Here is a 27,339-nt window from a genome sequence, read left to right on the forward strand (position 1 = left end):
ATTAAGAGGTGTGTGAATGTGTGTCATGGGTTGGCTGTGACTCTTATGCGTATTTTCTCCTCCTATATTTATATTCACTTTCAGCTTTTCCTTGAGAGATTTATTGTTAAAAGCAAATAATGAAAGTCTGCGGTTCTGCTCCTCATAAGGATGTTTGCACAGCCTCATATAATGCATGTATTCAAAGATGAATTTCACATATGCAACAGTCTAGACTTATTTATCCAAAAGAAAAACATGAGAAGTCCTTGAACAGTCCTTGTATCTTTAAACAAAAAAAATCTTTAAAAAAGAGCTTTGCAGGCACAGACTCTGTGTCACTCATTCAGTGGTTGTAAGAACTTTGTACCAGCTTTTAATTAAAAATTTGATTTGTACCAGTAATTTGTGTTCTTTGTTGTAAATATATTGCTTTGCTAAGAATAGCTTTTCATTTGTACCAATACAAATATAATTAATGTAGTGGAAATGAACAGTGTTTGGCCTCTGCGGCATTATTTCAGCTTTATAGTCATGTTCGTGCCATATTACCAGAATTTTACAGTAGTAGTCACTCCTCATATGCTTCTCATGTTACCGTTGTGCCAGAGCAAAGCAGATTTCTCAGCAAGATTGTCCAATTTCCTCCCGGTTTCTGGAGCATTATTCTCCTCAAAGCCCCGCGGTTATCATGTGCAGTCGATAAAGATTATTTTACGGTCACGTTGACCAGACAAACATTTGTTTAGCATCCCAGAATATCAGAGATTATTCGAAGAATGAAGCGGTGAAATAAATGAAATGATATCACAGTAATTGTGGAGTGTAATTATGTTGTGGTAATTGATGAGGTATTTTCTTGTAGGAGGTGCTCACATGAGCACAAAAGCAGACACACACTATTATTCAAGCTCAAGAGATGAGTTATTGAAAAACATGCAGTGGAGGAAACGTCAGAAGCAGCGAGAGCTCCTCTGTGGTCGCTTCTCTGTGACAGTGTCTCTGTTGGGTGACGGTTAAATCAGATGATTTAGTTACCGAGGGGGCTGCGATTGCAGTCAAACGCTGTCAAGCATTTCTTATGTTTCCAGTGAAGAATGTGTTTCTCCTCAATGACAGAGCAGCCAGAATGAGATGTCAAGAGGGTTTTATATGCCGGGTGGCAGACTAAATTAGGAGTTTGTGCCATTTTCTGGTCCAGACTGCAGTCACCGCTGTCAACAGCTGTCAGACACAAGCGGTTTTATTCCACTTAAACACTGTGATACTGGGCAGGTGACTTTTGTCTTCCTTTCAAACTCCCACAAGATCTGTTCTCGTGTAGGTGGATGTCTTTTGTGTTTTCAGCTCTTTGTTCCCTAGATTTTGATTGAAGACCTTGAATTCAAAATAGCATTCAGAAAAACTGTATTTTTTGCATTAAACAGTTACTAGACTTTATACAAAACATCAAAGGGGACTTACTATGCTTTTCCATATTCTGTGTCTTATATAAAGTTTTAAAATGTTTGAATTAAACGTGGCCAAAGTTTCAAATAATAAGGTAAAGGTAGATGTAATCCTTGAGCAAAAACCAGTTTCCTACCGTTCTGAAATTTCAAACTGGTTTTCTAGTGTAGTGTAAAGGATTGCTTTACATAATCCCCTGCTCCAGGCATCCAAGTTTTAACATTATGATTTTTTCCCTGCTACATGCTATATGCTAAACATCTAATCCTGGTTGTTGATGTAAATATATCCCAGATTTTGTATCATATTCTTCACATTTCATGGTAGAAAGGGCCGCTATTCTCCGACACAGTCATAAATGTTTGTTTAGCACAAAGCTTATCTTCTGCAATGATCCAAAATCTAATGGAAAAATCCCATAGGCTTTTTGACGAGGAAACCAGGGCAACGCTTCGGGGTTCACCTACAGAAAAGTTAGTTGCTGATGTTAATTTCTCCCCAATTTCACATCATATTCCTGCTTGAATGTGTCCAGTTCTGTTTAAAAGCTTCTGTTGGTGAAAACGCGATTCTCTTTTATAGTTCTGGCTGCAGTGAAGGTGAATCTAAGATATGGAAGACCCAGAAAAGCCGACCAGTCAGAGCAGACTGAGCTTTTAAAAAACAGACGCTGAGCTGAGTGTTTCAGACAGACAGCGATTACAGATGTATCATCACAGACAGCATGAGTAAAATAGTGTTTTTTAACTGTACAAAATGTAAACAGATACATGAAAATGAGCATAATAGGTCCTCTTTAATCCACATCACAGAGCTGCAGATTGTCTTGATGTAATCGTCCACTTGGTCAGAGTGGTTACAGCTCCAGACATGAAAATCCAATAAATTGTTTCAGTTTATTGTGGCGAGTGGAATTAAGAGTAGCTCTATGAAATTATAAAAGTTTCTGGAACGATACATCAAACACACCTCAACTTCCTCAATTTCCGTCTAATACATTTTCGCCTGGAGTTTGGAGTCCAGGCGCCCTGCAGACATAATGATAGTTTGACAGAAGTCTGGCTGTGCAGAATGAAGTGTGATCAGGAAGAGGAATTACTATAATAAGTTTGATTAGATTATTCATGATAAAATGAGAAATACGGTGGTTGTATAACTGCTCTTTTCAATTTTTTTTTACTTTCCCCTTAAAGTGTGTGATGCTCAGTTCCACTGTGCGTCATGAGGTGATTAGCATTGGGTGTGAGTGGTAGGCCGCGTCCCCGAGACATGAAAATGGGTGGCTGTCAGCGTAAGTTATCGCTGATGTGCTGGCATTTTGGAAATGGCGTGATATGTGCTCTCCGTCTCCCCTCTGTCCACCCCTCTGTCTCTCGCTTCATGTCTCACTGCTTCAGGGGTTAATAGAATGCCCTGACTGAAGAGCTGGAGAGATTGTTAAGTCCGTATGAGCTTCCAACCTCCTCCCCCGCCGTCTCTCCACCTGTGCCGCCATGCATGAGTGCCAATGAAACATCATGACTGCCAGATGTAGCCCAGTGGAGGGCGAATGACGATCTAAAGCTTTGCTCTAATCAGGGTGTGATTTTTATTGGTTTTGCTGTAGTCGACTTCTTAATCATTAAAGCTCCTAAATCAAACACATGCAATGTAAAGAGAAAACATTTAACTGAGGAGGTTTAAGGGATAGTTTGGGCTTTTTGAAGTGGAGGTTGTATGGAGTACTTATCCACAGTCGGTGTATTACATACAGTGTGTCAGTCAACACCTATTCTTGTGAACAAGATATCTTGAGAATGTCTTGATTTCTTCAAATTTGGCACAAACATCCATTTGGACTCAACAGTGAACTGATTAGATTTTGGGGGTCATAGGTCAACACTCAGTCTTTTCTGTCTCATTCTTATGAATGCATTATTTCATGAACACCTTGAGGGAATTTATTCAAATTTTGCACAAATGTCCGTGTGAACTCAAGGATAAAGTGATTTGATTTTGGTGGTCAAAGGTCAAGGTCACAGTGATCTTACATTCACCTCATTGTTGTGAAAGCGATATCTGAAGAGGGATTTTCCTCAAATTTTGCACAAAGGTCCACATGGACTAAAGAATAAACTGATTAGATTTTTGATGGTCAAAGGTCAACTATGGTGACCTTGCATTTGTCTCATGCTTGTGAAAGCGATATCTCAAGAACACCTTGAGGAAACGTATTCAAATTTGACACAAACAATTACGTCGACTCAATGAAGTGTTCAAAGGTCAAGGTCACTATGACCTTGCCTCTGTCTCATTCTCATGGACATTATCTGAAGATGGCCTTTAGGGAGTTTCCTCAAATTTGGCACAAACGTCCACTTGGACTGAAGAATGAACTGATTAGAATCCCCTGTTCAAAGGTCAAGGTCACTTTGACCTCAGAAGACATTCAAGACAAATACATTTTTAGGCCATAAATCAAGAATACATACACGAGGTCAAAGGGCAGCTGTGACATAATAATGTTTTCCAAAAACATAACCTAAAATCATATCTCAGGGACAGAAGGAGAGACATTTGGTCAGATAGTGGATTGGTGACACTAATCTTGAGTGTTCACCTTGAAACTGTGCTGATTGTAGAGATCTTCTGTACTGCTGGGAGGAGATGTGTGTGAAGCATCCATGTATTTATTGACATGGATGTCATTTGTAAGTGCAACTTGACTGGTGCACGGAGGCATATAACCACGTGGCGGTAATTCTAGTTCTTTATGATGGCTTTATTTTCCAATTTGAAATCACTTTATAACATTAAAGTAAAGTAGTGAAAATACTCCTATAAGGCACATTTAAGCTGATCTAGATTTTTTTTTAGATGGTTAAAATTTGTTTTGTTGCTGACCCCCATTCACAGCAGCAGATTGCTTAGCATCCATGTCTGGCTCCAGCCTGCTTCTCCAAACAGGGGGCGTGCAGACTGACATCTACTGAATGTAATCCATTGATTATGGGTAACCTCATACAACCCCACTGAGCAAAAAAAATCTGAAGTATAACATTTTCTCAAAGTAACACAGCTTCAATCATGTTTTCCCTTTAATGCAAAACCTTGCACTGGCTACCCTGCATCCTTGAACTCTCAAACTGTGGCGCTTCATTGATGGACAGCAGCCAATACAGCAGCATTACAGGCAAGACAGCCATATGGCTTAAAGGAAAATAAGTACCATTTCAGGTAATTAGTATCATTTTGGCACACTCAACCAGTAGCAGAAACCTTTTCCCATTTTTGAGAAGGTCTTTATTTTTTGGCTTGCGACTGCAGAGGCACACTCACATATAAATCTGAACGTGTGCACACTGGGCTCCATGCTGCAGTCAGTGATGCATAAACCTGACAGCTGACTGATGAAGCGCTGACCTTTTACTCCTGGCCTTGTGGGCAATTCTCCGCCTCATGAAACTGTGGTGGTCGGCATCCACTGACACTTGAGTGCTCAAATGAATTATGACCATGTGGGAGAATAATAAAAAGAAGCAGAGAGAGAAAGCATCAGAGATGAGGGGATGAGAGCCGGATGCAGATAGCAGGAGGAGGGAGGGGCGTGGATTGAAACCCGAAAATCAAAGACTCCCTCCGGATGCATCTCTGCACCTTCCATCTTCTGTTGTCATTCACAGTCTCTGATTGTGTTTACATTGTGGTTGTTTGCAGAAGGTTTATCTGCGGCTTATCCTCGCTCTGTACACACACTGCACTCTACAGTGGCCGAGTTTCACCCCAAGCTAGAAAAATTAGTAAGACACTTTCTAAGCTGAGGAAGTTTAAAATGTGAAACTGCAGAGCTGTAATGGGAGCAGACAGCTCTGCCATCCTTATATGAAAGGCTGCTTCTATTGAGGCTGAATCAAACACACTGATCAGCAGAAAAGCTTTAAAGCTGAACTACATGGTGTCCCCCTGTAGCAGATATGCTCCATACTGCTGTCCCCCACTGTGAGGGTGTGAAGTGTAAGGTTTTCTTATCAGAAATGAAGCTATTGGTTTCTTTTTGTTTGTTTCATTGTTTGTCTGTCTGTGCATGCAGCTTCTACAATCCATTTAGGTGCAGGGCTATTTAACTCTAGTAGAGTAGAGATTGTTGTTTGCATGCTTGTGTTTATATCCATGTGATTTAAAAAAAAAAAAAAAACTGCAATAGCTAGAGCATTTATTCTTTTTGCACCAGAAAACTAAGACTTTTGTGTTCTGTGTCGTCACGTCTTATCTATCTTACCTGTAAATGTGCCACCAACATCACTCAATGTTTCTATTTGGTATTGTTTCGTATTTGGTTAAAGTTTGGTTAAAGTTTATGTCTAGACAATGTCTAATGCCAATGACGTAGGATAATGATGACATATGATTTTGATATTTCGTTTGTTTTGTGTTGTTTAGTAACCAGAATCAAGATGCCATTGTCATCTTGATGTAGAATAATATTTAGTTTAAAGGTGTGGAGAACAAAAACCAACGCCTGCAAAACATCTTAATGTTAAAGTCCACACAATGTTAAATTCTGACGTTAATAGACTTTTTAAATACCCTCAAGCTGATTTAATTCTTACCAAAATCTAACATCAGTGAGATGTAAGAGTCCAATGTCTTTCTGACATCACATTGACGTCCCGGCCAACTGGGTTGTGACAATGCACAGTGGCACCTGAATTTTCCCATAATGGCTGCAAGGATTGCGGTTTGCATAATGCTGCGTATCAAATGTAAACCATTACAACTAGAGCATTCATTTTTTTTGCAGGAGAAAGCTGAGGCTTCTGTCTTCCATGTCATCATGTTGTTCATACGTGATGCAGTTGTTTCATGATGTAGAGTGCAGAATCACGGGAAAATAACTCATAGAGATAACTCATGGAGTGTTTAGAAGTATATTTTTATGCAACTACCTTCATGAAAACCTTTAGATTAATGCGTTTTTTATGTTTATTTTGTAAGATTTGATGAAAACCATGTCAGAATTGTGTTTTTTTTTAATTATGACAGAATTTTTGTACTTTTATCAATTATTTTGCATTATTGACGTACATTTTCTTTTAGCTTAGGTCCTTTTAGATTTAAGGGATTCAAAGAATTTTAAGATACTCCAAGAAATGACATGACAGTAGGCAAAAATACCAATATAAGCACTGGTGGACCCTTTCAAGTTGAAATGGTTAATTTATCAAAAGTTTTACACTGAAATTCTCTGGTCATATTTTTCACCTACATATTGGCCATTTTGAAGGAAGAACATTTTTTGAAAAATGTTTTTATGCAGTGTACTATATGGTCACACTTTGCTGGTACATTTGCATGTGGCGCTTGTGCGTGTTTACTTAGACTGCAATTTGAGGTATCTGTTTGCTTGAAGAACGTGATGTCTACATTTTTGTGACTGTGCATGTGCGCATGCATACGTGCGGATGATTAGGGAGGTCATTTGCAGGAAACGTCTTTAGCTCGGTGAGAAAGTCGGGGCTCTCTCTTCTAATGGGATCAATGTTTCAGTGCTTTCTGTCTGTGTAAGTTATGATGTGGCTAATGTTTAAAACATGCTCTGCAGATGCAGCGTGACCCTCTTAAATAAATGAGTGCATCGCCAGGAGAGGGAGTCGTCTTAGGATTAGCTGAAACGCTCTGTAGACTCTGTGACTCATACCGGCTCATAAACAAGAAAGCACATGTAACAGCAAATAGGCACACACACACACACACGCACAAAATGCACGACACTAAAGGTAATGGACTTAAGGCAGATCCTCATCCAGCCACCAGTACACATCTATTCCCACTCATGGGTGCGTGAAAATGAAAAAACATGCATGTGCACAGTATTTGTGTGGCAGAATGGGCACATCACCCCCAGCTTGATATCTCATAATTTTGTTCCAAATGCCCGAGGCTCTTTACTGCCCCACCAGCAGCATCTTGCCGCTCTGTTAGTTAACACGGCTGGCCAGCAGCAGGAGACTGTCCTGCTCGTAACCCGCAGTGCCGCTCTGCAGTGTCACAGCTCCATACGTTTAGATTTGCTCCTCTGAATACTGATGTGAAGTCATTTGTAACTTTGAAGCCCTCCCGCTCCTGAGAGGTTATGTTTGTCTCTACGTGTCGCTCTCTGGGGTCGAAAGGGCCATAATTGGGTGTTTTGTTGGATGAAAGGATTAGCAATTCATGAGGAGTGTGTAAAAGTGTGAGGGCAGATGAGGTGATACACAGTAGATGATGATAGCATCTGACTGTTTACTGCAGGTTATAAACACTACATGTAGCTCATATAAATCATACAATATTTAGTATTTATATCTTCTGAAATCTTAAAAAAATACCCCTTCCCCAAAATGACCATTTGTTCATCAGTTACTCACCCCATGTTGCTTTGAATTTGTGAAAAAAGAAAAGTTGTTTTTCTCGCCTGCCTCCTCAGTGAATAAGGGATCCAAAAACGGAAAACATTCTTGATGAAGTGATGTCATACGGGTCCGCGTTTAACTTCAGCAAAACTGTTTTAAAACATCTGTTTACAAACTCTCAAACAACTCATGCAGAATAATCCAAGTCTCATTTATCTAGTCACTTACAGTTTCCCACACAGACCACCCAGACCTGCCAGAAACTGAACTAAAAGTGAAATCTTTCTAATCTTTCTTTAAAGCCAAACTCTTTTGACAAAAACAGTTATTTTACCTTCCTCTTTAAAGGAACCGTTGGTGTACCGCTGCTGAGATTAGTTTTTTTGTTTGTGTTATTTTGTGACTTTAGTGTTTTAAAGGATTAGTTTGGTTTCACCAAAGTCATAAAATAACGTTAACTAAACCACAAACTGAGGCAGTGGTAGACCAGCACCTGCCGTGTTCAGTGATGTAAAATTACTTTTTTGTCACTGAAGTCTGGCTTTGAAGAGAGTATAGACTAAGTAAAGTAAAGTAAAGTGTCTGTTTGGGAAATACTGAGCATATGGCTGGATAAATATTATATAAGTATACTGCAGGAATTGTGTGAGAGCTTGTAAACAGATGTATTTTAATATAGTTTTGCTCTTGTTAAACGCAGCCTCTAATGAATTCAATTCGTCGAGAATTTTCTCCACTTTTAGATTCTTACTTCACTGTGAAGGCATGCGAGAAAAACAAGTTTAGTTCACAAATTCAGCATAAAACAGGATGTTTCTTTTTATACAAATGGTCATTTGGAGACTAAAGTACTCCTTTAAACCCCTAAAATAAATTCTTAAGCTCTGTTCTTCTCAAACGTCCTTTTATTTCACAAGTGCAGATGCCTTAAAAAATGTAGTGTGCGAACTGCTACAAACTGCATAGCCAGGCAGGGTCAACTCAAGTGCAGGCATCCTCAAGATGCCAACCAAAATGGCTTTTTAAAAAAAAAACAAAAAAACAAAAATGCGCTACTCTGTGAACTATATGTCTTGTGAGAGTTGATACATTAAGGAGAAATAAAAGTTCTTCTAAAGAAGCTGTGACATCAATTTGTACACCAGCAGCACCTCCCTTCAACAAGGCACTGTTCACTTATTAAAGCAGCAATATCCTTGACACCTAATCAATTATTTCAACCGCCTCGGCATATTTTTTAAGAGAAATACTTTATTTTTAAAAATCAAATATTGCCAGTACTATTTGTCAAAAAGTGAGAATCATGAATCTCTGTGAAGTTGACTCAAGGCTTTAATATCTGGCATCACATCTGTGGGGCAGTACATTAAAGGCGAGTGTTGAGTGGCATGTGTGTAGGTAGTTGGGTCATCATCAATCATTCATATTGACATTTCCTTTGATGTGATGTCTCTGCGGGTGTATGTGTCCACACACACACACCAGGTGACGGCGTGTGCAGTCACACTGTAGGTGTTTGTCTTGATTCATTGCTGCTTGAGTTTAATGCATGTGTACTCTCATGTGTGTCCAAGCTGGCGTGTGTGTGAGTTTAGACAGGTGCCTACTGCAGGTTTAATGACCTGAGGTGTGTCTGGCTTCCCTTCGCCAATCTGAATCCTTTCCCTTGTGCCCAACAGAGTGTGACACAGTTTGAGCGCATGGCTGGTGACAGGTAGGGCCTCGTGACAAACTCAGGCAGGAAGAGAAAGTCTGTGTATTTCCTCAGGCTGCAGCTCCACCTGAATGTTAAGTGACTGAGAAGAGCTCCAGTACTGACACACTGCAGCTGCTAACGTGTACTGTGTATGCCTGAATAAACACACGACACACATTGCACGCATACATTCTAGATATAGTAGACACTGACATCAGTGGTCCAAGGCCCAATCCCAGGTCTTATTTTTACCTCTGCCCTTCCTTTTCAAGTGCCGCTTTGCCCCTCAGGACAGAGTTATAAGGGGTAGTGGTTGAACTCTTCCTTTATGAAATGAGACAAACCTTCAAGACCCTGATACATCATCTGTATTTGTCAATGATGTTTATGGAAACAGTCCTGACTGTGGCAATAATGATGTTGTCACAATGACATTTGCTATTTATCTGATGGAAATAGAGAAGCATGGACGCTCGCGATTCAATCACATCTTAAATTTCACACAATTAGGTGTTCTGGTTACCAGTTCCAGTACCCAAACAGTGCCTTTTTTGTTACTTTACTCACTTTGTAACAAAAAAATATGTATTTTTTTGAACAAACTGCAGGGCTGGTGTAGAAGACAAAGTACAATTCTGCTCCTTGCTGTTTTCTAAACACACAGAGAGCTAATTTTCTACGCCAAAACTTTTGTGGCAGATCGGTGCTGAAGCAATAGTTTTGTCTCACTAGGAAGCCAAGTAAGTGCCTGAGATGGCGCTCGTGTGAGCGCCGGTGGAGCTCCATGGCTGGATTCAAGGTGCTTCCAGCTCTGTCTGAAGGTGAACCCGCGGGCTCCGCTGAGCTCCATTGCAGGCCTCGAAACTCTGTGGCTGGCTTCCAGGTTTCTGAGCTCTTTAACCCAGATATGCTCTCAGGTACTGAAATTTGGCATCAGTGGATTTCACATGAATCGGTGCCCTGTAGTATCGACGTGATTCAATCGATATCCTTAAATATGACAGGGTTCAGTACCCAACTTTAGCAGATATTAATTAATCAAACAAGTCATCAAATAAAAAAGCTCTGTTTCATCACCAGACCTCTAGCTCTGCTCTGTAGGCTAACATTAGCAGCATGTGCTCCTGCCCTGCCAGTCTTGAGGAGCGGTATTGAGTCCAGCAACTTCTTAGCTGGACTGAAGTTCATTTTCAGGCATTATATGCCATCAAAGCGGGCGATGCGACATGAAAATATGTCGAAATGCCAGACTGACGTGCACAAATCAGCAATAAACATGGAGCGTTAACTTGACATCAGCATACTACCAGCGATTATTTTGTTATGCTTTTTAAAGAAAATGACTGTAATACATTTAAACAGCATTAAATTAAGATAACACAAGTGTTATCATACATTTTTTTATCTTTACTAACTTTTTGTTTTGTTTCTTGTTCCATCCTGCTGATGATTTCTCATGACAGTCATTTTGGGATGTGCCTCTGAAAAAAAATGTCCCTCCATTTTCCAAATGTTCCAACATTTTGCCCTACCACAAGAATCGGGACACCAGGGTGCCCACCAGCTTCACCTGTTTTACAAAGGCTGCGTCCTCACTGCAGCAGCCGCAGGTTCAATTCCAACCTGCAGTCCTTTGCTGCTTGTCATCCCCTCTCTCTCCCCCTTTCATGCTTAAACTGTCCTGTCAAATAAAGGCCAAAGATCCCTAAAAAATAATCTTTAACAAAAAGGATCAGGATGCCTAAAACAGAGGGATAAGGGCTAAGAGGCAGGGGCAGAGAGTATATTGGGATTGAGTCCAAAACTGTGAAGTGTCCTCTTGTTTCAACCAAGCCATCATCACAAATCCTATCCAACCCTGCCTTTGGCCTGTTTGGCTGTAAATCTCCCATCTTTGTGGTGACTGGGACCTCAGGCATGCCTCTTGTGGCTCCCACAATGCACCACCACAAATTACATTTCACTCACATGGCCGAACCCACTCCCCTCCTCTTCCCCTTTTCATTGCTTCACTTTTCTTTCTCTTCATTTTTCCTCCTCCTCCTCCTGTCCGGCAGGGCCCGCCTCCCTGGCATCAGCTCGTTTCTCTCTGACTGTGTCCTTTCCCAAGTGTAACTGCTGATGTCTCTCCGGCTGACGTTGCTCTGAGTGCCTGCAGCTCCCTCCCAGATCAGCCCCTCCGCTGACTGCTTACAAGGAGATGAGCTGTATGTTTGTTCAGCTAATGGCTACAAGTAGCGTCAAAACAGTACCAAATTGTATTGACGTCCGAGCTGCTGTAATAAATGAAATATGCATCTTACTGTCGTCTCGTCTGTTCTCAGAAGCCTTTCATCTTCGGCAGTCTGCCAACGCATCCCTCAAAGGGTTCTCGTGTGTTTTAGCAAATTGAAAGTGGCTTTTTATGCTTTGATTGATGGGGCTGGCGGTGTTCAGATTACGTAAGTGGACAGTGATGGATCCCCGTTCAAATCAGCACTTTGTGTTCAATTGATTGGCGGTTAAGCATATCAATCATAAAACATTGGAAATCTTTAATTTTTTGCATTGTGCATTATGTGAAGTGAGTTATATGTCTTTGTGTCTTCTGGAAATTATAGTAAGGCATATTTTTCAAGAAAGTGGCTCTCCATGCAGCCACATAAAACTGTGAAAGCCTCTATGAGAAGCAGACAGGCTGTCAGTAGTGAAAGATTCTTCAATAGGGAACATGTATCGCCTCAGAAAAGTTCAGCATGATAATAATGGGCGCCACTAAGCCGCACAATTTGATTGGGGGGCGTGAGGGACGTGTAGAGGACATTTATCAGCGAGACACAGGACACAATGCTCTTTGTTTGATTGGTTAAATTAGTGGGAGCTCATTTGCTTTCACTGCAAAATCCTTTACAGGGCTTTTTTGTTGTGTTAATTAAGCGGGAGCAACCATTTTGTATGCTGCTTGCATACTGGGCTGCGAATGAGAGAAAAAAGATCATTGTTATTCCTCTCTTGCACCTCAGAGGCATTGTAGTTTGTTTTTTAATATGATTTGCACCAAAGATGAGCTGCTTTGATGTCATTTGTCTTTTTATTCTATGTTGATGAGGCCTCTTTACTCTTATTGCATGTATCATGTACATTATGATGATTGTGTGTCGTGCGATGGGAAGTGTGCAGTTTGTGGTTGTCTGTGCATGTACTGTATGTGAGTTATTTCTATTTTCTTAACAGTAGATACTGTATGTGTCCACGACGACTCTCCTCCAGGACAATATAGTCTATCTTATCTTGCTAAAATTAGTTTGGTTTCGTTTTTCTCAGACAGTTACCTCCGCTGAATACAAATTCTTCAGCTTTTTCTTCGTGCCAACTGAAGTGTTGCCAGCACCCAATGTTTTGTTACAGCAGACGTCTTACAACAGACTCATTTAACCTGCTGAAGTTGTTAGATGAAGAAGGTTGCAGGGAATCGAGGTTGCATTAAATCTGCAAATTGCATCGCTGATGGTGGAGATTATTTCTTCTCATGAATGAATTAGCAGTATTTGTGAAAGCATTCATTAAAAACCTACATGAGCACAAGCAGCATCCTGGAACTGGATCTCCTCAGCTAAGTGAATCCACTGATTATGCCTGCTCACGAGGCACCACTGTGCATTGGCTGCTTTTCTTAGTGCCATCTTCCACAGTTAAGCTGTAAATGTGATGAGACGGGAGTTTACTTTTCAAACTGAGAACAAGCTGGAAAGCACGGTTTGAAAACTGTTAAAGCTGGGGTAGGGAGGTTTATTTTGAGTTATTGGGCAAAATAATAAACAAAAAATAAACTAAGCATATTGAAGTGGACTGAGAGGAAACTAAACTTCTGCACCTACTCTTGGCTCGGTTTTCAGGCTTGAGAAAATGTTGAAATAGAGGAGAGAGCTGCATGAGGAGGAGGGTGTATTTTGAACTTCTGCAGGGTTGAGTTTTTCTTTTGCCTTTTCCAGATTTCTGCCTTTGCCAGCTTTAAGCTCTCGAGATTTGAGGAGTTTTCGTGGGGTCATTGATAATAAATAACACAATAAATCCCCTGCAGATATTTGGTTCTCCTCTGTGCTTTGAAACAGTAAAAGTCTGCGCTTTGAACCAGTAAGTTCACCAGTGTCATTCTTTTAATATCAGTCCAGTGCCTCCGGTCCCTCGAATTAGTTTACACCTGAAATGTCTCCTATTGTAGTGCTGCTTAACTCACCTTGTTTGCTGCTTTTAAAGTATGTAATATGAAACCTGCAAGTCAGTTTGGGATGTACTGAGGCTGCAGCCTCTCACCTCGCGCCTCACACTGTCTGCCTCAGACAGCTGACCTCTCATTAATCACATAAATCAGCTCCCAGACATGCTGCGAACTCCAAATTATGACAGGTCTTGTTTCAGTTCAGTGAATTCAGAGAGCATTTTTTGTTGTAAATCAATGGTAAACCGGAAAAACCATGACACAACGCAGTACTGTCTCCAACTTCCTTGAAAAAAAAAACGTACCTTGTTTTTTTTTCTCACGGTCTGTTTTATGTCATTTGCCTGTCTGGCTGAATTGTAGTCCACTGTTGTAAAGGTAGAGAGGTTTACAGTGTGCATGCAGCTGTGGTTAGAAGCTTGCATGACACCATTGGGACGGATTTTGATATGAAAACGACCCTCACAGCGCCACTTGTTGGCTTTCATTGGTGTACTCTTTTATTTATTGGTGCAAAGTAACATTACAAAAAAACATAGGACAATTAGTGTCAACGACATAGGTTTTGTTTCGGGATGTCCGTTTTAGCTGATATTGCTTTTGATCTCCCAATATCCATTGACCGGCAACAAACAGGTCAATTGTGATGCGTGTTTTTCATGTTTTTTCCTTTCTTATTTATATTTTTATTATAGCCCTAACCCTAAGCCTTTAAACAACAAAAAAAATGGGTTTTCTAGGTTTTCCCTGCATGTGTCCTTTTCCTAAAATGTGTAACATTGTCATTTTTCATATGTGCTATATAAATCAAATTGAAAAGAGAAAAAAAGTCTGTTGTTGTATTTGTTGTTGTTCCATCCTCTGGTCTCCACTGGTTAGCTAGCTTTGGCTGCTCTGCACCGCCCACCACCCAGGTAAGGTGGGAACTAGCTAGCAGCGCCGTTCATTTGGTAATCACAGCTGATGCAAAAACATGGTGACCACCCTCTAGTCTTCCCCCATGTAGCCCCGGTGAGTTAGCAGCTTTATTTTGAGCTGCAAAACTCTTAGCATTGTTAACTATGTTAGCACCACTAGCCATGCTGACAATACCAACGGTGATAACATGGTTAACAATGCTAAAAGTGTTTGTGGTTACATACCTGGACAATCAGGAGGGAGACCGAAGACGTGAGCACAATGTTTCTACAACAGCACCATTGGGTCGGGATGGCGCTACCGCGGCTTTAGCTTCACTGCTAGTTAGCTCCAACCTGGCCCAGGTGGTGCACAGTGCAGAAAACTGAAAAGTAGTAAAATTAACCCCTGGCTGACTTGCACAACCAGTCAAAAATATTCTCTATGATTAACCTATGAACGGTTAACAGATGTCATCCCTGGTTCTGTTCCAGCATTGGAGGGAGACACATGAAACAGGCAATTTAGGGGTCCTCCGCAAAACATCAGCGTCACCATCAGTTCTTAATTTCCTGCATTGTGGTGAATTCTGTGCACATTTTCTGCATTAACTTAAAGTGCAAATGTGTTAAATTTTGTCAAAATAAATGTTCTATTTCCGTGTTTTTGTTGCAGGAGACAAACGCACATATTCTAAATATTAAGAAAGTGTGCATCCCCCCGGTAATCCACACCTATGTTTGGTGCAATATTATAAGAAGACATAGGATAATCGGATAGTGTTCAAACAAATCCACATTAGGATATTATGACGAGTACAGAACAGTTTAGCAGTTTATACTGAACTTGGAGGTTGAGTTTGTTTGGGTTTGTGACATGACATGTAAGATAAGATGAGGCATGTTTGTTACAACAACGGTTAATGACAAAGAAAAGAGGAAAAGAGACAAGGCAGGGTGAATAATAAAAAGTAATAATGAAGATCTCGATGATGACACACATTTTTTGTCTTTTGTTTAGGAAGCCAAGCTGCGTGAGCTACTGGATGTCAGCACGCTGGCGGGGAAGATGGAGAACAGGATGCTGACAGTGGTGAGCGGCCCCGACATGGTCAACATCACCTATCTAAACTTCATGGCCTTCCAGGAGGAGACGGCGAAGGTAAATATTCTTCACAAGAACAACAACAAAAAATACAATGATTTGGTGTCTGTGGGTTCAGTGTTTATGAAACTTTATCCTGACTGTGGACAAGTTTCAACTGAATAAAGTGAAAAAATAGGCGTATAAGTGAATGATAATTAAGACAGAGCAGACAAAAAAAGTGTTAATATTGCAGAGATGAATGCTTAAAATAGCAGGGTGTTCTAATGACACAAAGGTTAATTAAAATGATAAAATGAATGCGTAACAATAATGTGATCGGTATCTCAACTTCCGGATTCTTTGTGTAATGATTAATAGGTAGGATTAAATAAAGTTCCCATTTATGCTCTGTTGAGTTTTTTGATGAAGACACCATTTATTTTTTGGGTTAACTACATCGTGTGTAGCTTCAGGGTGAAGATTTCACATCAAAGTGAACTAAACTAGCAACAGTGTGTTTTCTGAATTCAAATGGACATTATCAGTATACCCATATGTGTGAACACTGAAGTCTTTATTTATTCCACACACATGGCTGCAGTTATAGACCACCATATGTCAAACCTCAGCAGAAGAGCTGCACAGTTAATTGATTTTTAATCATGATCACGATTTTGACTTCCCACAATTAAACGTGCATGATGGACTGCAATATCGATGTTTAAAATGTATGCTCTGCTCGTAAAAAAACCCCGCTGGAGATCAAATCAAGCATTTCTAACAGCAAGCCTTCACTTCACTTTTGAATAGCTGTCATGCTGCATCCGTTGATCAACCATCATCATTCATTGTTTGGAAGTATTTCAGATTTAGGAGAGAAGATCCTGCACACTGCTCTTGCTCAGCAACACGATTTATTGATTATACTAATGTTTTGTTCCCTCTGGACCTTCATCAAGATTCATTCAATCTTTATTTAGTCTGGATGGATCATTGAAAGCAAGCTCTTATTTACTTTGACATTGAGAGAGATACATCACACAAATATACAAGTAGAAGTGCACAAAAAGAAGAGTAATAAAATAATCTAACCAGCATGGCAATTTAACAATTCAATAAAAAATAAATTTAATAAATGAATAACCATTTAATAGATTAAGCAAAGAGAGCTGGATAAGCAAATATATCCCTTCAAACAGATTTAGAAGCAAATTATATGCAAAGAATTACGTCAGTTGAATCTGATTAGTTTAATGAGTATTCAACTATTCATTTCTCTTTTTCAAATAGATTTAACATTCATTCAGTAAACAAGCTAACTATGTAGATCAGAAATGTGTAAGAAGATGTTTTGGTAACACTAAATATCAGAAAAAAGCCAGAGACTGTGTCATATCAAATGTTTATGAGCTGTACATTGTCTCGGGGAAGACTCTCATTATCCAGGCAGCTGCTTCCTTGTCTGCAGCTGTCCAAACCTAAAAGCAGTGAAAAACTGAAGACCGCTCACTCTGCAGCCTAATCTGGGGACCAAAACATCACCAGAAGTACACTGCACACTGACTGAAAAATAAAAAGTAAAAATTACTGCTCAACTTGAGGCAATTTTAGTGGACTGAGGGGTGTCTAACTGATGACTGAAATTTCTGACTTTCGGGGAAAAAATGTATAATACTTGTCATGTCTATGTCGTGTCTATGCCACAAAATAACACAACTAACTTGGCAATAATTGTGCAGCCCGACTCAGTACCAGGTTTTGCACCAAACTCTGTATGTGTGTGTTTGTGTGTTTATTCACTGCAGGAATGGGCCGAAGAGCTGTTCAACCTGGCATCTAACCTCTTGGTACAGAACATGTCCAGAGAGGACTGCCTCGAGAAAGCGTATGTCATCCACATACACATGCACATTACACACACACACACACACACACACACACAAGCAGTCTAACAAAAAATGTAAATCCCCAAGATAAATATGAAAATCAGGCACACTGGAAACAAACAAGCAGTCAGTCATCACAAGCGTCACATCAGGCATGAACTGTACTTTACATAAACAGAAACAGCACAAAAAAGCAAATGAGGCATCTTGTGTAACAGAGACATATGACTGACTGTAATAACAGTCAAGTGCTCCAAGTCTCCAGCTACACACCATAAAGTGTTTACTTACAAACGCATGCAAAAATACATTTGTAACACGCATATAACTGCACTGTTATACTGTCTACAATAAAAACATCATAAAACCCTGCAGCACACACACAGACACCATTGTGTAAACACAAAGGTACATATGGGCTGCGCTGTATTCACACACACACAAACAGGAGGCTGCTTTTCACAGCTCTGCAAAGCAGCCTGAGGGTTTGAGTTTATGAAGGTCATTTCACCTCACATTGATGGGGAGAGTACAGAGAGAGAAAACAGACAGGAAGGAAGAGGAGGATGAATAAAACAGCTGGAAACATGCATTAGTTCATGAACCTGCACCTCAGTCGGCTTATTTGCTTCTCAGTGCAGGAGTGTGACAGCTTGTGATTATGGTGCTGTAGCCTGTGTTCTCGCTGCACTGATGACATAATGGCAGCCTAGTGTCGGCAGATCCTTTAACAGGTTTAGCTGCTGACCTGAAATTGAGATGAAGTCAAAATGTTAAAGAGGAGTTACCATGTTGTTGGCTCCAGCCTATAACACAAATCACCCCGAGCACTCATCAATGGCTCTTTGTCCAGCGAGACAGTTGTTATCAATCGCTCTCACACCACCTCTGATCCTGTGTAATAACTGTGTCTGACGGCTAACTGCACCAGGATCGTATTGATCTGATCAGAACACACACACACACAAGCTGATGCGTGGCTCACAGCTGATTTACGTGAGCAGTGACTGAACCTAAACCTGAATCCGCTGTATGGGGAGAATATGCTGCCTGGTGACAACTCCCAGCTGTCTGATGTTTATCAGCAAACAGAAGCTCGCACCCCTGAGGAGTCTAATTGACTTATGAGACAATAAAAGTGGCCATCGACCACATTCAACAGAGAGTTGAACAGAATTGAGTAGAGCAGGTTTGGCAGTCACGCTGGTAGCTCGCAGCAGCACTTGTTGTGCACTGTTTGCTTACAAATAAGGCAATTCTTTGTCATAATACTACTACAACATGCAGAGACTTCATCCCCGTTTATATTCTTCTGCATGTGGTTAATGCTCATTGATAGCTCTTGAAGCTGTGATACATTTTTTGGGAGGGGGCAGTGTGTACAAACAATGTCCCCAGCAACAGGAAACACAACAGAAGCCAGCATGTGTTTGAGTGGCTGCTCGCTACCAGGGGTGGCCGATATGGTAAATGGTCTTGCACAGTGCCTTTTTTAGTCCACTCAGACAGCTTTATACTGCAGAGTCACATTCACCCATTCAATCACACACTGGTGGCCGAGGCAACCGTGCAAGCTGCAATCACACACTGATGGAGCAGCTATTGGGGGCTATTTGGGGTTCAGTATCTTGCCCGAGGATACTTGGGCCTACAGACTGGAGGAGCCAGTCATCCAACCGCTGATCTTCTGATTAGTGAACGACCCACTATACCTAGTGTTGTAGTCAAGACCATCTTAACTGAAACCGAGATATGTATAAACAATTTTCCTTTGATTTCTATGAAGGGTCGCAACCGTTACCGATTACTAAACAAGCAAACTACAAAAGACTTACGTTATTGGCTGGATTTGAAGAAGGAAGCTTTACATCCAATCACAGGTATTATGTTAACAAATTCATCTGTTGTGGTCTCGATTATAAATCCAGAGTCTTCTATGTCCGAGACGGAAACAAGAGAGTCAGAATGCATTCGATTAACTCCATAGCCAAAATTTAGCCTAACTTTGGGGCATTATTTCACACCCTTCCTAAGAAGCTAGCATGACATAATGATGCCGGGTACAGTGTCTTAAAGTCAGCCGGCGACTAATTTGATTAAAAAAAACCTGGAACGTGCTATGTACAGATCTTAATCAAATCACGATTAACAAGTTAATGCTGACAGCACTAGTAACAACTAATGAAAAAACAAATAAACTAAAACAAACATTTACATAGTGATATATATGTATATAAACACAGATGATTTCCATTAGTAATCAGCTACATAGGCCAACTTGTTACCCTTCCTTCACTTTTACAAAAATAGAACTGCATGCTGTTATGTTACAATGACTGTTACAACATTACGTTTCACATGAGCTTAAATTTTGACACTCTTATGACTAAATGTCCTACTGACGTCAATGTCTGTGTGCACACAGCAAGAGGGAAGAGCGAGGGAGAGACGCTGTGCTGCTGCCAGAGAAGCTGCTAACGGAGTTAACTCTGAGCAGCAAGTCGCTAAAAGGGTCTGAAAAATCCAGGGCTATTTATAAAACATTCAGGACTCACAAAGTCAGTGATCCCACACAACTGAAGGCACTCCCCTTTTTGTCGCTGGCAAAGAGCTGTGTATTTTTTTCATCATATTAAAATTTGAACAACATGATGTGGCACACCCCTACGTGCTACAAGATGTTCTTTTGAGATCACTGCCACCAGGCTGAGGCAGCTCCTTGGATTATGTCACCTTGTGGCTTTTTAATAATATGTATGTTTTACAATGGGATCACTTGCCTTGTAGTTGTACATTTTGCATTTTGTTCCATGACAAAAAAAATTAAACTTTCTTTATATAGCACCTTTAAACAAATCAGTGCCATTCAAACTGTGCAATCGCGAAACATACGGCAGTACCACAATAAAAGTAGCCTCATACATTTCAGAATGAGAATGAATCAATTTGAAATAACAGAAGAAATCACACAAATTACAATAATACATTATTATTTAATTATATCTCTAAATTAGCAGCAACTCAGAGGAGTTAATGAGATTAAATTTGAAACAATGCACTTGCAACACATTTTCTTGAGCAAAGTATAATTGTTTAGTGGTTTCTTTTTTTTTTGTTCAGTATAATTCAACTTTAGACTTAACCTAATAAATACCAAAAGTGGACTGATGATTAAAAATATCAATATTTTCAGCCCTCTCGAGTCGCTGTGAGCGTAATGAAAGCAACATTGCCAGATGTTTTTGTTCTGCTTTTTGGAAAAACTAAAAGAGAAGAACTGGAGGATCTGAGGAGCCTTTCTGGTTCATAAACCAAAAGCATTGCTGATTGTGGTGGGTTATGAACTGATTAAGCAATACCAAAACTAACAGTTCATCAGTGGAAAAACTTAAAAATAAGCAGAATATGTGCTCTTCTTTCGGTCTTTGTTTGTACTCATGCAGCAGAATTTTAAATTAATTTCAGCTGATTTATTAGACTCCTCTGTAGACCAGACAGGAGAGTTTTACAATAGTCTAGCCTTCTAGTTATAAAAATGTGCATCAGAGTTTCTGAGAGAGAAATGACCTTACTTCACTGGAGATGAAATGATAAATGATGAAAAAAGTACGTGGATGTGCAGAAATATGAACCTGTATTTTTGTGGGTGAATTAAAGGCGACCTTCTGGGTTCTGCAGAATGTAAAGAGGGTTCTTAGAGACAGAAGAAGAGTGAGACAGACAGAATAAGAGAACGTGGTGAGTGAAACCGAAAAGGAGACGGATGCAAGTAATCTGTTTTCCTGTCTTAATGAATAATACAGGCAGCTGTAAGGCAGATGAGGGCATCAAGAAACACCTAACAGTTCCCGTTTTCTTTCTTTACTCCAGAGACTTTGATCAATTTCCCTTCTCTGCGTCTTATTTAAAAAAAATTTGTAGCAGCCCAGTCAGCAGAGGAAAATATAGTATATGAACAATATTTGTTATTGGGAGATGGAGGAGATGGTGGAGGCGTGACACCTGCCACGCTGCAGACCATTGTTTGAGTTTTAGTGAGGTTTTTTTTTGTGAGTCATCACTGCGTTTCCAGCAGCTTTTTCGCCAACAAATCTTGATGCTTTTAATCGTCCCCTCGCAGGGGACAGTGGATGTTTTTGCCATCCCATCACAGCGGAATTGGTTGTTTTTTACGACCCATCACTGCATTTCCAGCAGCTTTTTAGCCAACAAATGTGGTTGTTTTTTAGCGACCCATTATTATGTTTCCCCTTGGGATATTGTCACTTAAAGCTGATGTTTGCAGCTACACATCACTGTGTTTCCACTGGAGATAGTGTCACAAAAAGTGGCATTTTTTTTAGGACGTCATCGCTGCATTTCCAGCAGCTCTTTGCCAACAATTGTGCATGTTTTTAGCAACATGTCACTGTGTTTCCTGTGGGGATAGTGCCACAAAAAGAATCCTTTTTTTTTATTTTAACTGAGACATTGCTGTGTTTTTACCTGGAATTGTGCCACCAAAAGCGTGTATTTTAAGCCAAAACACAATGTTCTCTTAATCAAGTGTTTTTTGTGAATCCAAACCTAACCACCTGTTAACCTCAGCATTGTTGAAATGTAAAGAAACTTAAAGCAGCTAACTTTAGCGACGTCAGCTGTTGTCAGCTTTGTCTGCAGACATCTGTCATTTCTTAATTTCCTCTCTTTTAGAGAAAAGCACCCCAGACATACCAGACAAACCCAGTTTGGCCCCTGTTAACCATTACAGTCACCGGTGTCTTTGCCTAGGGCACCCAGTCTGCCCTATGGAGTGGACACTGTAATGGATATTAATTATTAGCCAGCAGCCGCTTAAAGCCGGGCCTGTAATGATGGCTCCTGTTGCAGCGTAGCTATTTATAGCTCTGGCTGCGCTGCCCGTGCGGCGGCTGCTGCTGCTGCTGCTGCTGCATGGCTCTGCGCTGCCAATGCAAGACTTCCAGGGATTAACCACGATTCAAAGCTGTCATGTAAATGCAGCCAAATCTTCATGATGTGCACTGAGAACTCTCCGCACGCAATCAGCCGCTCCGTGCCGCAGAGACAGAAATGTGTATGTCACCACAGTGATGCATGTAATTTACATACTCGCTTTTAGACTGACATGGAAATTATTTATGTGCATCAGTCACACATGTAAACTCAAGCAAATACACAAAAACAGGGCTTAAATTTAGACCAGTTGCATTACTCAGACAGACAAACTTGTGATTTCGTGTTGAGTAAGGTGTGTGCTCTGTCCAATGCAGATACATTCGGCTGAAGCTGCAGCTCAACCCTGAGGGGCGAATCCCCGTCAAGAAGTAAGTCTGTCTGACTCATCCTTTCCTCCCCTGCCACTTTCTCCGCTCTTTTGATCAATGTGTAGCTTCCTCTGTCTTTTCTCGTTACTATCTGCATGTATACGCCTCAGTATACACGCATTCTCTGCGTGTAAGTGTGCACGTATTTTTAGATATCTTATACTCCCTTCTGTCGTCACAATACTTCCTCTTATGCTTTCCATGGTTCTCCAGCTCTTTGGTTAAATTTGCTTCATTATTTTCTCTGTTCACGTTTTCTTTATTTGTACACTGTAAGAAATGTCCAGAAATTATCAGCTTAAAAATGCACACAAGCATAAAACTCGAAATAGAGTTTAGAACTTCAGTGTTGAGATTGTTCCTTAAAACTTGAATTTTCCTATTGATGTTCACTCTAAAAAATAAATAACAAAATGTTTTTGGCATAAATATGTGGACATTGATAACACAATTATTTTATGTGCCAATAACCGCTATTTGAAATCGAAAGAAAGATAATTACAATTTTATAACGTGGAGTTTTTTAATCATTAATTTAATTTGAGGGTTTTTACACTTCAGGTGACTGGTGATGGAACTGCAGAAATGTTATTTTCAGCAACAGTTTAAAAATGTTGCAATTACAACAGTTTTACAGTTGAATTACAACAGTTTTCAAATGTAAAATTTACGGGTTGTTCTGCAAAGTTTTTTTCAAATCTTTACTTTATATTTTACAAATTTATCTGGCCACCACAGCTGCCAGTTTGTTTTTTGTTTTTTCAGTAAAATAAAAAAAACAACATTTTCATACAGTGTGCAAGGCCCACCGTTATTGGTTTGTGCACATGTGTGTGTGTTTGTGTGTGAATTAGCATGCCCTGAGCAAGCCCCATTTATATCCGTCACCAACTTCAGCTCAAAATCTGTGTGAGAATTTCCTTTTAGGAATTTTACTTATCAGTTTTTCAATAGCTCATTGAAAATCCAGCTGTCTCCGTCTCCATTAGTCAAGCCTGAGCTTTCAGGCAGTCAACAGTGAACTTCTGCGATAACCTCCCTCAGAGCCGCGGAGGAAAACAGTGGGTGTCAACACAGACCGGCAGAGAGACACTCCTTGCCGTTTAGGGAATTAACCTCCTAGCTGGGAGGACATGTCAGCTTGACTAATGTCAGCTTGACTCTGCTCTCCCACTGAGCATACAGTGAGCGCTCATGGATCTGCACAGGAATACCTCTGCATGTAATTATAACAGGCGATGGCCAACGGAAACCTAAACAGCCGGCGGTAGCTGTAACCACACTGGAGTTCATTGTAGTAAATCTTATTTATTGTCTATATACACTAGAATAAAACAGTAGCCCAATCACACAGAGGCACCGTCTCTCTACTCAAAATGTCTGATGAGGAAGCTCCTGTTTTAAACATTGATCTCCAAAGCAAAAAAAAATCAATAAATAAATCAAATACCCATTGAAATGGCTAAATACAGAGTCACAGAGCTTCAAATGTCAGAATAATATCATGAGAGATGTGGTGCACTCCCATAATTTCGATCATTTGGTGTAAGATGATCATAAGACATCTTAACACTTTGAAACCTGGATTGACGTAAGTTTTTAACTCTTTGAGAAAAATAAGCAAATTGGTTTGATTTCTTTCAAAAATATGGGAAAAAAGGCAATCAGTAATTTGGCACAAAATGTCCCACAAATTGCAAAAAATAGTAAAAGGTGACATAAAATAACCTAAAAAATTAGCTTAAAAAAGATAATCATTAGAACATTTTTAAATAACTAATGAAAATAACTAAAAAAATATTTTTTAGTTTATTTATTTAATTGAATTTGAGTACTGTTTTTCAGGTCATTTTCTGTTTTTTGTCCTTTTACTTTTCTTTTTTTCTTTAGTCAGGCTAACTTTCTCATTTTCTTGTAACTTTTTACTAATTTTTTCCTAATTTTTTTGGACATTTTTATTGCTCATTGCCTGCTCTATAGGAACATAGATATGCAAAAAGTGCATAACCTCCTCTTTGCAGATCTTATAGTGTGTCACTAAAAACACGGGACAGCAATCATATGATGGTTAGTTTTAGGTTGTGGAGTAAAACATTTTATCTGCATGTTTTATGTTTATTTATAACAGACAAAAGCCTAATTTTGGATGCTGGTGAGATAGTATGTGTGGGGTACTGTCTAAGGAACTGTAATGTGATAACGATGATGATGATAATGGCCACTGAAATGGTAATGGTAATAACAATAAGCAATGAAAACAATATCATTTTATGTGTTCATATTTGCATGCATGTGTTGGGTTGTATCATCTTTGTCGACAAACATTATCACTTTTTATGTACATATGTTGTTGCCATCTGGAGTTGAGACAGTGTGAACAGCAGTTTTCACATCAGTGAGTTTGTGTTTTGTACCATTTACGTTTGATAGGAATAGTTCATTAAAGCCACAGTGGGTAACCTCCATAAAATTAAGTTAAAGTCATTTGCTGAAACTTTCACTACATCCACACATAAGTATATGAGACAGATAGTCTGTGTAAAAAATAGCTAAAAAAGATGGCATGAGGAGCATCTCTACTGCAGACGGCAATTATCCAGCTGCCTTAAAAAAAAGATGCACATTTTTATGACAACGTGATGAGAATGGAGTAAAACCAAAACAAAAGCACCTTCCAGTGATAATCCCTGGTTACATCTGGAAACATTTTTTATCCTTAAATCTTAAACATGATGAGGTGCTTTGTGTGCCTCCTGAAAAACACTGAGATCTGTGCTCTTCAAAAAATACTTTTCTTACTTCCGCAAGCACATCAAGGGGTCCTCTTGCATTCACTTTCAAAATATTCACTCACATTAACACGTACCAGCCAGACAGAGACACAAAATAAACACAAAATACATGCAAAACAACCACAAACAGACACAAAACAACCACAAGAAGACAGAATGACTACAAAGCAATGCCAAATTACCTTAAAAGACACAAAATTACCCTAAAGAGACCCAAAAGACTACAAAGATGGACAAAACATCTTTAAAAAAAAAGACACAAAATGACCACACATAGACACTTACAGTAACTACAAAAAGATGTATTACAACTACAAAGACATGTAAAACCACCCAAAAATTAGTGTCTTTTTAGTATATCGGAGAGGTGATGGGGCCCTTTGAATATCTGTGCAGTTTGTCCCCTGATCCACCCATGGATATAGTATAGCAGCTATATGACAAAAAGTTCTTTTTTAGAAAAGTTGCCAACTACAGTTTAAAGCGAATATTTTTACAGTGTATGTGCAAACAGTTCATCTTTGTAAATATTAGTATCACCTCTCTGTATAATGAAATATATCTCACTAGAAACTAGAGAATCCGAAATGCACAGAAAGTTGACTCAGCATCTCTCTGAAACAGTTTCAAGAAAAAAGTAACTTAACATAACCTTCATGAATAAAGCATTTCTTGCAGGGCTCTTATATCAGACTGAATTAGTTTTATTTTTTCCACACTGTCTACTCTGATTTTTTTTCTTCTTAATCAGCATATTTTATTTCATATTTCAGGGTTTCATTTTTCATCCTAGCATTTTCTTTGTCTCATTTTTGTCTTTTAATCTGTCATTTTCGCTGCGATTACATGGTTTAGTCCTGATTAGTTTTTCCTCTCTATCCTTGTTTGCTTCTGTTTTAACTGAACTTTCTCGCAGGATGTCCTTAAAAGTATCAATTAAAAGCTGAGGTGAATTAATCAGTCTGACACAGAGGACCAGACTGAAACTCCTCAGCCTGTGTGGTGTTTTCTGCGATTGCTCACAAGGGTTTTTATTTTTTGTGTGTCTCTGCAGTATCTTCAGGATGTTCTCAGCAGACAGGAAGCGAGTGGAGACAGCCCTGGAAAACTGTAACCTCCCTTCTGGCAGAGTGAGACACCAAAATATTAAAGCTCCCTTCTTCTCATATCTCTCCGCTCCTCTCTGTGTCTCTCGTTCTTATCTTAGTCTGGGAGCTCTTTCATCTTCTCCATCCATCCATCAGTCTGTCCTCTCACCTCGGCTCGTTCTCTATTCTCCTGAAACAGCAGCTGATTGCTGCTTTGCTCGTTTGTTTGAAGTCTTATTTTCTGGATGTCTGCATGACTTCCCACTCAGAACTGATTTAGCCTGGGATGTAATGAAACAAACAGAGGGAGCAACAGAGATGACAAAAGCTGTTTTTATCTTCACCTCACTCAGATATCACCAGAGAAAAGCCGCTCTGTCACGCATTAGGGTGTAAAAACTCCCCCAACACAAGTAAACAGTCTCTGTGTTCCAGCATTAGTGAGCAATTTGCGTGTTTGGAAGTCAGAAATAGCTGTTTAATGCAGTTTTGAACACACGCTAAAACGTATGCGTGTACAGTAGGGCAGACACATTGTAGCTGTAAGGAATGGAATACAAACACAATGAACAC

General features: G+C 39.8%; 1 protein-coding gene across 1 annotated transcript in view; it reads left to right on the plus strand.

Moving 5' to 3' along the window:
* LOC121955489 (1-phosphatidylinositol 4,5-bisphosphate phosphodiesterase beta-1) overlaps window positions 1-27,339 on the plus strand; it is a 168,812-nt gene that overhangs the window by 74,277 nt on the left and 67,196 nt on the right. The window contains 4 exon segments of the mRNA XM_042503476.1: window positions 15,611-15,751; window positions 17,482-17,561; window positions 22,833-22,886; window positions 26,733-26,808. Coding sequence (XP_042359410.1) covers window positions 15,611-15,751; window positions 17,482-17,561; window positions 22,833-22,886; window positions 26,733-26,808 — 351 coding nt within the window.

The sequence above is a fragment of the Plectropomus leopardus genome, chromosome 16, assembly GCF_008729295.1.
Source record: "Plectropomus leopardus isolate mb chromosome 16, YSFRI_Pleo_2.0, whole genome shotgun sequence".
Lineage (NCBI taxonomy): Eukaryota > Metazoa > Chordata > Actinopteri > Perciformes > Serranidae > Plectropomus > Plectropomus leopardus.